Source organism: Dunckerocampus dactyliophorus, chromosome 3 (assembly GCF_027744805.1).
Source record: "Dunckerocampus dactyliophorus isolate RoL2022-P2 chromosome 3, RoL_Ddac_1.1, whole genome shotgun sequence".
Classification (NCBI taxonomy): Eukaryota; Metazoa; Chordata; class Actinopteri; order Syngnathiformes; family Syngnathidae; genus Dunckerocampus; species Dunckerocampus dactyliophorus.
In genome coordinates, this window is record NC_072821.1 from 2,065,202 (window position 1) to 2,077,500 (window position 12,299).

Sequence of the window (12,299 nt, forward strand, 5' to 3'; positions counted from 1 at the left end):
CCCTGGAGGGCTGAGACGCTGCAGGTTTTCTCTCCAACCAGTTTCTTCAGCAGGTGATTTCATTGATGAGCTCCTTCCCTCAAACTGAAGGTGTTGATCATTAAAATCACCTGCTTTAGTGACTGGCTGGAAAGAAACCTGCAGTGTCTCGGCCCTCCATGGCACCAGTTTGACACCCTGCAGTAGATGATAGAAAGATACAGGAAGTGAACACACCCCTGTTAAAATAACGCCCTTTGCTGCTTTTCTTGCCGTAAATGTATTTACATCAAAACCCCATTAATATGGCTCATCACGTCAAAATTCATCTGAAGACAGAAGCAGTAGAAAATAGACATTTTCACCCCCATCCCGAGCTGTGCAGCAGGGACATCACTGAAGGAGCACTTGTTTCGCTCACTTTAAAAAAAATGTGACCACGGTACAACATTTTGACACATTTAATGTGACGTATAAACTGTACGGTTCAATTGGAAAAAATGTAAAAAGCATATTAAAAATGTTTTTAAAATGCCAAATAGGCATAGGTTATGGAAGTATGCACAACCTAAACTTATTTTTAGGCCCTCGTTATTTAATAAATAAATAGCAAATGATATTTATTGTTGTATATAAATTATTTTAGTACTTATTTATATAAATAATATTCATACATATTTATATATATTTTATACTGTATGTACTGTATGAGCAAGTGCACCACTGATTTCTGCAAATATTTTAATTTTTTCATTTTGTTCGTGGGACAGCACTGAAGAAATGATACTTTTTGACACAATGTAAAGTAGTCACTGTACAGCTTGTATAAATGTGTAAATGTACTTTCCCCTCAACACACAACTCAGCTCAACTCAACACGGCCTTTAATGTCTAAACTGCTGGCAACAGTTGAGAGTACGCCCCAAAAAATGTGGATTGGGACATCCGGACTGCGCAGTGTGTGTGTGTGTGTGTGTGTATGTATATATTTGCACTAGGGATGTCCAGATCCACATTTTTCTGGCATCCGATCACATTTTTTAAAAATACTCTTACTGATCTGATCCACTTTTGTTACAAACATGAATTTGTGGAATTGAATATGGTTATGAAAATAGCTCTTAGAAGCATTAAAAATAATGCACCCAAATTATTGCTGAATTTGCTTTTTTATTACACAGCATGACCAACAATATTGTTTGGCTTTTGTAACAAACCTCTGTGAGTCAGGTCCCTAATCCAATAAAAGGTCAAATTGGAAATAATGGGTGTGCAAAATACTTTTAAGGTAGGACTAATCATTTGACATGGTTATAGATCAATTTGTGGTGTGATTTAGAAATGTGACTTTTTTTTAACAAACTTTCTTCAACACGAAACCCAGCAGTTAGAGCAGCACTTCCCGTGCGACCTCCCCGCACCATTACACAGCAGTCCGGGCGCAGTGAGGGGGAACTAACGCTGTAGCTATGGAGCTGAGTACCTGACGTCCAATGTGAAACAAACTTCACCACGGTACACCTCGGGCATGTCTGCATGGTGGGGTTGCGTTTTCTTCTACTTGCGGGTGGCGGGAGTCGAGTGGCAACCAGCTTTGAGGCGCGTTACCGCACCTACCGTGTTGGAGTGTGCCCCAGAGTTACTAACGTTATACGGCAACCGGATCGGCCCGATCTCCTGGCGGAAGCCGATTTTATCCGATCTTCAAAATACAGCGGATCGGCAGCCGATGTTGAAAGTAGAAAGTAGAGCTGCACAAAACCACAACGCAAAAAGCAGAAGTGGGGCGTGGCAAAAGAAATTTAGAGTAAGCAATTTATTGCAAACAAGCATTAAAGTAAAATAGGCTGGTAAGACCACAGCCTTCAAAAGCCCAAATCTTGGCAAAAATGTGGATTCAGTGTCACTGTCATGATCTCTTGATGGCAAAGGCAAAAAAGCTTTCTCTCTTTGAACGCGGTGGGATTGTTGAGCAGCATTAGTAAGACCTCTTGTGGCGCAGTAAGACAGTCATTTTAAACTTCTTCAAAGATCCCGAGGGTTATGGAACAAAAAAATCAAATGGTAGGCCCCCAAAAAATGTCACTGGCTCTGAGCTGGCATATCCCATTGGCTGACATGGGACCTCCCTGGGCCCAAATGAAGGTTGCTACTGGTGCCGAGTGCAGTCCAATAACCACCAGATATCTGTGAGAGGATGGTTTTAACAACAAAAAAGGACTTCAAAGGCCTCGTCTCCTTCAGTGCCACAAAATTGCTCATTTGGAATTTGCACGAGAGAGCAAACTTGCAACACTGAAAGGTGGAGGAAGGTTTTATTCTCTGATGAGAAAAAATGTAACCTTGACGATCCTGATGGCTTCCAATGTTACTGGCATGACAAGGAGATCCCACTCGAGATGTTTTCCACACGGCACAGTGGAGGGGGCACCATCATCGTCCTTCAATGGAACAATGGAGCTTCGGCTTGTGCGGGGGCGTCAAATGGCAGCTAGCTGTGTGGAGATGTTGCACGGGGGCATCCCTCGTCTGTGTGGTAATGACTGGCTTTTTCAGCAGGACAGCGCCGTGCTTCTCAATGCCCGCCTGACAGGAATAAGCTCACTCTTTTGGACCATCCTGCGTGTTCCCCTGATCTAAATCCAACGGAGAACATTTGGGGATGGACGGCAAGGGAAGTTTACAAAAATGGTCAGTTCCTGACAGTGGGTTCCCCCCATGAAACCATCTTCACCACCTGGCGCAACATTCCCACTAGCCTCCTGGAAAGACTGGCATCAAGCATACCCGAAGCCATTTTTCAGCTCATTAACAAGAATAGCACAGCCACTCATTACTCACTCCTTTTTTCAACATTTTATTCCTATTTTTGGGGAGTTTTGTTTGTTTTTTAGCTAATGCTTGTTTGCTGTAAATGTTTTTTTTCTCACTCCCATTCTTTTTGCATTTTGAAGCTAAAATATGAATAATATAGATGAATGAAAAATAGCTAGATGTATAGTTCATTAAAGAGTTTCATAATATTTGCAAACTCTTGGCATGAAGCCATACCAGGCATGCTTCAAAGTCTCATAAGTTCAGCCTTTCATTATGATCCATTCTTACTAATTATGTGTAGTTAAAGAAGCATAAAGTAGAGCTGGCTTGGCATTTCACTCGAACAAAAGTGGACAATTACATATAATGGCCTGTGGGGTATAACGTTCTGCTATTATCCCTCATAATAATGATAATAATAAAGATAATCCCATTTTCTGTTTGCGTGGCAATTATATGGCCCATCTCCTAATGAGCATGATAGTATAATGATGATGGGACTAATCATGTGCTAATTATCCCAAACATTAATACAAATACAGACAATAGTGCTTGTCATGCAAAAGAGAACAAAAGTTTATTCATTCCTATCTTACATAAGCCACTCATGCGAAAACACCGGTTCTGACCTCTCTGGAGACCTGTTGCGCGCTCCACGCCAAATATGCTCACTCCTACGTCTTGCGCAAGTCAATGCCGTGTGCGCGTGTAACAGCGTCCCGCCGCGTGCGTCGCTTCACACTCGCACGGTTGCCATGGCGAGTGTGGAGCCCACCTGAAGCCGTGGAGCTAATTGCAGTCAGTGCCCTTGTTGTTGGACTTGTTCACTTTTGTCACAGTGACAGTGAGTCACAGTTTGTTTGTGTATGCGCTAAGTGGGGGAGGACAATAGAATCCAAAATGTGAACAAAGAAATATTGTATAATCTTTCAGCTGGACCAGGGGTCGCGGGAAGCTTTGAGGTGCAGTGATGAAAAAAAATTGTAAATCTACATTCTACATTCATAGAGGGGGGGGAACGAGATGCCCGAGCCAACTCCACTGACTCCTCTCCATGTGAAGGAGCAGCGGCTCTACTCTGAGTTCCTCCCGGATGACCGAGCTCCTCACCCTATCTCTTAGGTTGAGTCCAGCCGCCTTACGGAGGAAACTCATTTCAGCCGCTTGTATCCGCGCATCTGCACAAAGCACATCGATTTTGGAAATATATAAAAAAATATACAGTTAGAAATCCCATAGTTTTTGCATGTATATGTTTGCTGCAAGCAGTGACCCGTCCCACTTTTGACAGTCTTTGAACGCACTATTGTGCGTGCGCTAACTTCCCCGACTCTGCAGATAGACTACTATACTGTATTTGGACCGTTTTTCTTTCACCACATATTTAGTCTCAAATGCTGACACCACGTGGGAACGCAATAAGGTACGTTTTGGTCACGTATTTGTTGGCGCACAACCTCAAGTTAGTTCATGCTAGCACACTGACTTTTACCACTCCCATCAAATAGCACTGACACAAAAAAGTGTCAGTAAAAGCATGTAGTGAACTTTGAGAAACAAGGTCCAGGCTCTTACTGGTGGGTGGTGGGTCTGTATTCATTTAGTGCTTTTAATTTGCTGTAGTTCCGGTCTTAGTTTTATATCACTTTATATAATTAGTTAGTATAATAACTAAGATCAGTGAGATCGCTATAATGTGTGACCCCACCCCCCCATCCGGTCCAAAAACGTTGGGGACCGCTGAGCTAGACGACAGGCCATACTTCACACAGTCTAATGTGTGTTATGTACAGTGTGTGCTTATTGATCAGGTAATTGGCGCACCCACCATTAAAGTAACTTTGATGAGGTACAGCAGCACGCAGCATATCATGCACTGTCTTGGCTGAAGGAGCTTATTTTTGTGATAACGTTAAGTACGACTATCCACTGACACCAGCACAGTGCCTCGATTTGTTTGCAGATGTGAACAAATTTTATGTCAGATGTTTTTTTTGTCCTCTGAGATCAGTCAGGCATAGTAGCACACAGCATATCATGCATTGTCTAACAGGAAGACTTGTTTCTGTGATATCAAAGTACGACTATCTGCTTGGCCACCACGATACCCTCACAGTGCCTCGATTGGCTAGAGTGATTTATTTGTCCACAACTTTGTGCAAATTTGGGGTCCAATCTGCTATGTTTTTGTCTAGCAAGCAGCTCCTTCAGCAGCAGACTGTTACACCCACGGTGTAAGAAGGAGAGGTTCTGCAGGTCCTTCATACTGACCGCTGTCAGGCTCTACAACACCTGCACCACCTGAACCATGTTGTAGTCACTATGCATCCTTTACACTGTACTCTTTACTTGCGTATCTTGCTTGCTTGCTGCTGTAACAAGTACATTTCCCCGCTGTGGGATAAATAAAGTACATACACATCATACACAGTCCTCACAAAAGTGGCTTATTTCTCTGTCTCCTAAGATTTTTGCACATATTGCGTAAAAATAGGCTCAATGTCTCTTCTGAATTCCAACAAATCTGGTCAGGTGCAGTTTTAGTGCTTTATTTGTACAACAGGATTTGCACTGTACAAATACCACCAGCTCAGGTAAATACGGCGGAAAGAACATAAGAGCATCTCTTTTTGCCTGACCTGAGCACCCCCCCCCCGCCACTCCTCACTGTGCAGGTCAGGAAACAACTCCCAAGGAGAAACAAAGCTTCAAAATAATAATAATAATAATAATAATAATAAAAAAGCAGCCACCTGCTGAACAAACGGACATGGCTCGAGGAGACCCTTCCTTCCAAAAAAGTGCCAAAAGCATCCGCGAAATTAAAACAAAGAAAATTAAAAAAAGACGAACTGTCCAGCCTCCACAACAGCGGAGCGTTTATGGCCTTGGTTTAAATAGCATGTAGAAATGGAAGTTGCAGTACAGACACACAAAAAAGGCAAATGGTGATTTCCATGGGCTCCATGCGCCTACGTCGCTTCCACGTCAGTACACCATCCCGAGAGTGAAGCTTTTACACACGAGACAGAACACTCCATCTAAAAACAAACAAAAGGCTAGGCCCCCCACGAAAGAAAGAAAACACACGGAACTCCTTCAACAGCCGCAACGTGACGTTTTTAGATGGAAGCAAGCATTCCCTGTGGCGCGTCGGAGGTCCTCTTAAAGCAACAGTTACTTTGAAATTCACTCATATTTCCATTAGTGAAGTACTAATGTAACCAAGTCAACTCAAAGTGTTTGTAGAAAAATAGAACAGACTGAAAACAGATTCACTCAACGAAAATAGATCTCCACAGTCTCAAATGAGGGGTGGGGGCCCAAAGGACAGCTCAGGTTGGATTCCCAAGGTAGGGGGGTGTGGGCGGGATGCTTTTTGGCGACCTTCGCGTGTCAAGTCTGAGTGGCGGCACTCTTCCCCCTCTCCCCCGGCACCACACAGTGAAAGCCGCGGGTTCCGTCAGGGCCGCGCGGAAGCCTCACGACGCCCGGCGGTAGCCCGTCGGCGTTCTGGATCTTCCTCCCCAGCATGGGGCTTCCCACCGGGCTGCTCTCCTGCGAGGCCACCTGCTTACGCCGCTGCACCCACGGGCTCCCGGATGGAGTCAGGCTACTGTCTGAGGAGTAGTCGGCCCAGCGGCGTCCCGCCTCGGGGCTCAGCCGGCCCTCGCTGGCCAAGGGAGACTTGTGGGAGTGAGGGGACTTGCGTTGAGGACAAGGGCTGGCACGGGGGCTGGACCACGGGCTGTTGCGGGGTGACATGCCGGGACTCAGGTGATTGTTCTGGAAGGCGACTCCGGCGGCAGTGGGGCTGAGCTTGTTGCAGGATTGGGACTTTCGGGCCAGCCGGGGCGACGTTGGGGTGCTCTCCGTCTCGGAGGAGCTGCAGGCCGAGTCCTCGCCGTGGTACTGGAGCTCTCGCACTCTGCTGTTGAGCGAGCGGCTTTTGCGCATCCCCGTTGTTGCCGTCCCCTCCTCGCGGGGTCGCTCCTTCTGCATTTTCTTTTTCGGTGGTTTGGTTCCGATCAGGACGACCTTCAAGCCCAGCGAGCTACTCCCTCCATCCTCGCTTCCCACGGCTTCATTGGCTTTAACTGCCGCTTCCACCTCCTCAAACTCCACAATGGCGCACTCCTCTGTGCTTAGCTGATAGTAGCGGCTGCTCAGCCTCTTCAGGTCGGCTGGCAGGTCCTTCCCGGGCTTCAGGACTCGGACGGAAGCAATGGCGCCGTACGTCCCGAAGGCTTTGAGCAGCAGCTTCATCAGCTGCTCCTGCTGAGTGGACCCGCCCTCGCTGCCTCCGTTCTCCTTGGCGCCACCCGTGATCTCGGCCAGCTCAGGCCAGCGCTGCAGTTCGCTCAGCAGTAGCATGCGACTGGGCAACGACTCGCTGGCAAAGACCGGCACAGCCGACTTGCGCCGCACCTTCCGGCCCTCGTCGTTGAGCTCCAGCGCTTTGGAGTGTCTCAGGGCGAAGGCGGTCGTTCTCCAGTCGCGGGTCAGGTGTTTAACCTGCAAAAGGAGGCCAAATTAGCCACTCGCAATCGCTTCTTGGGAAATTTTGTGCACTCAATATCAATATGCAGCTAATGCGTGAAAGATTTCAATGTGGTATCACTAAATGATCACAAGATGGCAGCAAACCACCATGAAGATGGCGTATGGGTGGGTTTTGGCAGAATTTCATGCTTGCACTCTTGAGTTCCATATTTTACAGTCCTCTGCTGGCCCCAGTATCGGGTTATGAGCCGATACGGCTCCCATACTGACTAATAGATGTCTGCTTGTTCATATGCAAGTTTTACGCATACATTACTTCGCCCAAACGTCAAGGCAGTCAGGAAGAACCTGATAAATTCTGGTGGGGGGGTTCTCAGAGAAAAATGCATGAATCGTAATGAGAAAATTAGGGATGTCCGATAATATCGTCCGACCGATGATATCTTGGCATAAAAGTGGGAGATCGGTATTGTTTTCTTCTTCTAAGAATATCGGCGGATGACGTGCGCCACACAGCAACAACGAGTTTGCTAGCTCAGTACGTCTGCACTCTGGAATTATTTTGAAGTTTGGCCTTTGGATTGGAAACATGCAGTTTGCAATGAAAGCGCTGGGTATGCTAGGTGGGGGCGCAGTGTTCCCTCGCTCCATCACACTTCAACTTTCGCAGCCTCGCTGTTTCACTGATTTTTTTAGTGCAATTTTAGTCGTACGAACGCTGTTACATGCCGAGCCTGGCCCTTTAAGAAGAATTGGACTGTGGGAAGTTGAGTGTTGTAGTTTTGCGCTTTAGCACGAGGTGCCTGTGTGTCTGTCTCTCCCTCTCCTGTCTGCACCGTCCATTGTCCTCCGAGTCCTGATTGATTGATTGACAATGGTGTACAGCTTATCGCCTTCGTGCCGTCTCTTGTTGGGGTCATCGCTAGCAAACTAGCTAACCCTGTGAGCTGCTTGCCACCCGCCAATAAACAATAGAAGAAGAAGAAGCATCTGAAGCACTGAACGCTGTGCCAGTTTTTTCCCCCCCAACAAAACCCACAGTGTTGACGAAAAGTTCTGCACCCAAAAGGCAGAGGAAGCCATCGCACAAAAAGTTGGACTTCTGGACATGCTGAAGGAAGGTAGATGTTGCGGCTGCGGGGCGCAGGAGCACGCCGACAAGAGCAGTATGTTTTAACAAGGAAACAAAAATGCTACAGTACAGCGGAATGTCGCCAGGACTGAAAGGCTCGGTCACAGGAGTGAAACACGCGTGAGTCACTTAATCGTTTCTTGTGTCCAACCTGGTAGGTTGGTCATTAACTTCCACACAAAGGTTTGAACTTTTCAGAGTGTTTAAACAAGAGAGAAATGTGGGAAAATGTTAATGCCTGTCTGAGAAAAGTGTATAAAGTGTGTGAGGGGTTCACAGATTTAAACATATCATTGTAAAAAATAATTTTTAAAGTTGGCTACTTTGCGGATTTAATTTATTGCGAGCTATTTTGGGAACCTTTTGCCCTATAATTTATTTTGAAGAGTCACCGTTATTGATCAACAACCAAATGCAAGTGATCAGGAGCCACGACATTTTGCGAGTGACTCCTTGCGCTATTTAGCATCGCGGTGAACACCAAGTGCAATATGCAGTCGCACGGGGGCCGCGAGGAAGTCAAATGACTCCCTTTTGTGCGGCTGGACCATTTGCAGCCATGGTTACCTTTTTGAATGAGGTCAGCAACTTGACGCTCACAAAGCCCAGCTTGTTGCGCCTGACGTGCTTGAGGAGGAAGGCGTCGTGCTCGAGGTTTTCGTCTGACAGGTAGTACTCGATCTGGGCCACCAGCTTTTGGATGAGCTCCACGTCGGGGGGCTGCCAGCTCTCCTCCTCGAGCTCACCTCCACTCGTGCCGGCACCACTGTATGAATAGCACAAAAAATAATAGGAACACTTTAAACATCACAAATAAAAATAGGCTCGTCACAGTATTAACAGCACAGGATGTATCTAGTACACGTATGCAAGCATTTATACAACCTTGGTGAATTGTAACATGAAGCATTCAAGGTCAACTCTATGCATGTTCCAAATAAAATCAACCGTAACCATCCCTCCCCACTTTGGCTTTTCAAAAATAAATCATGCGTGAATGCGGCCTATTGTTCAGTCAAAAAACATGCATAGTTAGGAAATGTTGCTTATCAAATTGGCTAACTGAACTACAATACAATACAATACAATACATATCAAAGGCATTCAGAAGACTCCTTCAAAGACGCTGTGAAGGTGTCAGTAATGTTCCTGTAAAAGACACACAAGCACCAGATCGCCAGGCTTTTATTGCAGGTTAGAATGATCTCACAACAGGCACAATCGTCCCAAACACGGGCTGCTGTCCCCGCTGGGTTTTGACAACCCACCACATCCCCTCCTGCCCCCCCCGGACACAGCTTAGCAAAGCATCGGCTCAAGTGCGCTGCGTGTGGACTGCCGTGGCGAGTGGACGCACACGGCGCTTCAAAGTCTGTACACTTAAAAACTTTGCATAGAAACGCCCACAAGCGGAGCTCAGATTGAAGTTACACACGTCCGCCATCTCCTGGTGTAAAGGGTTCACAACGTGAGGCACCATATTTGCAGAAGTGGCTTGTTCAATTCAGCAATGTTGCTCGTCGAAATTGTGTGACTTTGCCAAAATGGCTTATTTTCTGTTAGTGTGTGAACTGTATTGGGTAAATACGAGTGGAAAGGTGACTATAGGGGTGTTAATCCGTGTCTAGAGGGCTCTAATAATTAAAAAGGTCGTAAACAAGTTTTCTGTGCTTCAACTACAAAAATGATTTCACTCATCATGGTTGGTTCTGGAAGCAATGAACTGTATGGTGCTTTTCGAGTTGACTCCATCATGTACAGCCAGGGACAGCCCCACTGCAGTCCTCCAGCTGCACCGAACCCATATTCATTGTCCCATGTGCCCAAATTGGCCCAAATGGGGTTCAGTCTTGCTGATGAACCAACCAACCATCAGATGGCCTCTTTGTGATTTGGGCTCATGTTTTTTTTGTGTTTTTTTTTTTAAACCTTTTGCTGTGTGTTTTTTTGTGTATCAGCAACAAGCCAAACAAGAAGACTGTATTTGACACAAAAAAAGAAAAAGGAACTCATCTCCAAAAGAGGTAGTCCGCGGTGAAGTTCGCTACACGCTTTCAGTTGTGCTGTGAGAAATGCTTCTGTTCTTCTTGCTTGCATGCAACTTAACTGTGCTCACGTTTGACTTCAAAACGTGACATTTACTGCCTTTCACACCGGGGTGTCCCAAAAAAAAGGTACACACTGTGAAAAACAAAAAAGATGCAAGGGCCAATTTGCTATTTTGTAAAGCAGCACATGTAGGTCTGCTAAGAAGTGATGAATATTCCACCTGAACTTCGTCTTATGGCTGAAAAAGCCTCCTAGTATCAGCTTTGCTCCTTTTCACCCCCAAGTTTTGCTGCTTTTCTTTTCATAATATTATGACTTTATTCCCATCATATTTTTATTTATTCCCATAATTTAAAAAAACTTTTACCACAACCTAATTTTCCAAAAATGTTACTTTAACGAAATAAATCTACTTTGGGTTTTTTTCTTTAATATTTCAACTGATACTAAAGTAACATTTTTCCTATTAATATTACGAGTTCATTCTTGTAAAAGACTTTTTCCTCTAAATATTTTGCGTTTACTGTTGCTGCCCCCCCCCTTCAGCTTTTTTATTGAAATTTTGTACAAGAACAAAGTTGAAATGGTTACATTTCCTTTTCATAGTTATACATTTTATTCCCAGAATATTTTGACCTCAATTCTCGTGACACTAACTTTTTCCGCAACTTAATTTTAAAAACTCACAACTTTGAGTTTTGCTTGTTTTCAACCTTTAAAATCTCTGATTTATGCTACTAAAAATACGTTATTTTTCCTCATATGGCATGGTTTTTTTTATTTATTTATTTATCAATTTTTCTTAAAAGATTTTTATTTTGTTTTTTTTTACAAAAAAACCCAAATGGTCCCCGGGCCGCTCTTTGAACACCCCTGATGTAAAAAAGTATTATGACGGTGTCAGCTTGACACTGGAACAGACTATTTCAATGACATGGTGTGTTCCACTGTATTGGCCGTGTTTCTGCACATGCTAACATGCTATATAAACACTGGATTGTTGCTTGTGTGCGTGTGTGTGTGCATGTGCATCCATCCACAACTCTTCCACGTTGCACATCCAGCACAATAAGGTCACAAGTTGCCTGCAAGCGAGGTTGTCGCACGTTTCCCTGACAAGCTGCAGCGAGACAGTCACCAGGTCTCGTTGCCAGGACCTCTCCATCTGAGGGGTGCACAGTCACAGGCTTGACCCCTCCCACAGAGAATATGTCAGATCACTAAAGGGCCCCCCACCCACCCACCCGTCTACTGGCAGAATTCAGGAGAAAAATCAAGACAAACGCTGCAGGAAGCCTTGCAGATGAGAAGTCACGGAGCTCCGAGTGAATTTGGTTGGGATGACTCATCACCTTCCCCAGCATCCCCCCTCCCTCCCTCCCCCCCCTCCCTCCCCACTGCTTTGGAGCGAGGTGACTGCACGACTGGCACGAGCCCACATCTTCCCTCAGACTTACAAACGACAGCTTCGTCAGACGACATGAATCAAAACTCAAAATTGAGTGGAATCTCTCCAACGCCACCCGTTCAGACGCTGCTTGACCCAGCAACCAAAATAAATGCACCGCCGCCACCGTGGCAAAGCCGGTATTGAACGTAAGGCAGTGTTGAGATGGAGCGGAAAAACAAGTCAATCACTTAATAGTTCATCAATCAACTTTGATGAGTGTTCTTCTCGGGTTACAAAATGCCGCACCACTTTTCAATAAAATAAAATGATAATAATAATAATAGAAATAATTCCACCTGTAGCATCTTATCTTTTCCGTTTTTCAAAGATAAAAACATAAATAGACTCTGGGGGAAGTTTGCCCATCAT

At 45.3% G+C, this 12,299-nt stretch overlaps 2 protein-coding genes across 2 annotated transcripts in view; one reads left to right on the top strand and one right to left on the bottom strand.

The window, feature by feature from the left end:
- Positions 1 to 5,649: 5,649 nt before the first annotated feature.
- The window catches only part of larp6a (La ribonucleoprotein 6, translational regulator a), a 10,930-nt gene continuing 4,280 nt past the window's right edge, over positions 5,650 to 12,299 (bottom strand). Inside the window, exons 2-3 of the mRNA XM_054769788.1 lie at positions 8,999 to 9,197; positions 5,650 to 7,311 (exon numbers count right to left, since the gene is read on the bottom strand). Coding sequence (XP_054625763.1) covers positions 6,193 to 7,311; positions 8,999 to 9,197 — 1,318 coding nt within the window. The 3' untranslated portion in view covers positions 5,650 to 6,192. The remainder of the gene's footprint in view (positions 7,312 to 8,998; positions 9,198 to 12,299) is intronic.
- LOC129178058 (leucine-rich repeat-containing protein 49) overlaps positions 11,957 to 12,299 on the top strand; it is a 49,812-nt gene continuing 49,469 nt past the window's right edge. Inside the window, exon 1 of the mRNA XM_054769786.1 lies at positions 11,957 to 12,299. This exon is cut by the window's right edge and continues 7,046 nt beyond it. The gene's annotated coding sequence lies outside the window, so the exon portion shown is untranslated.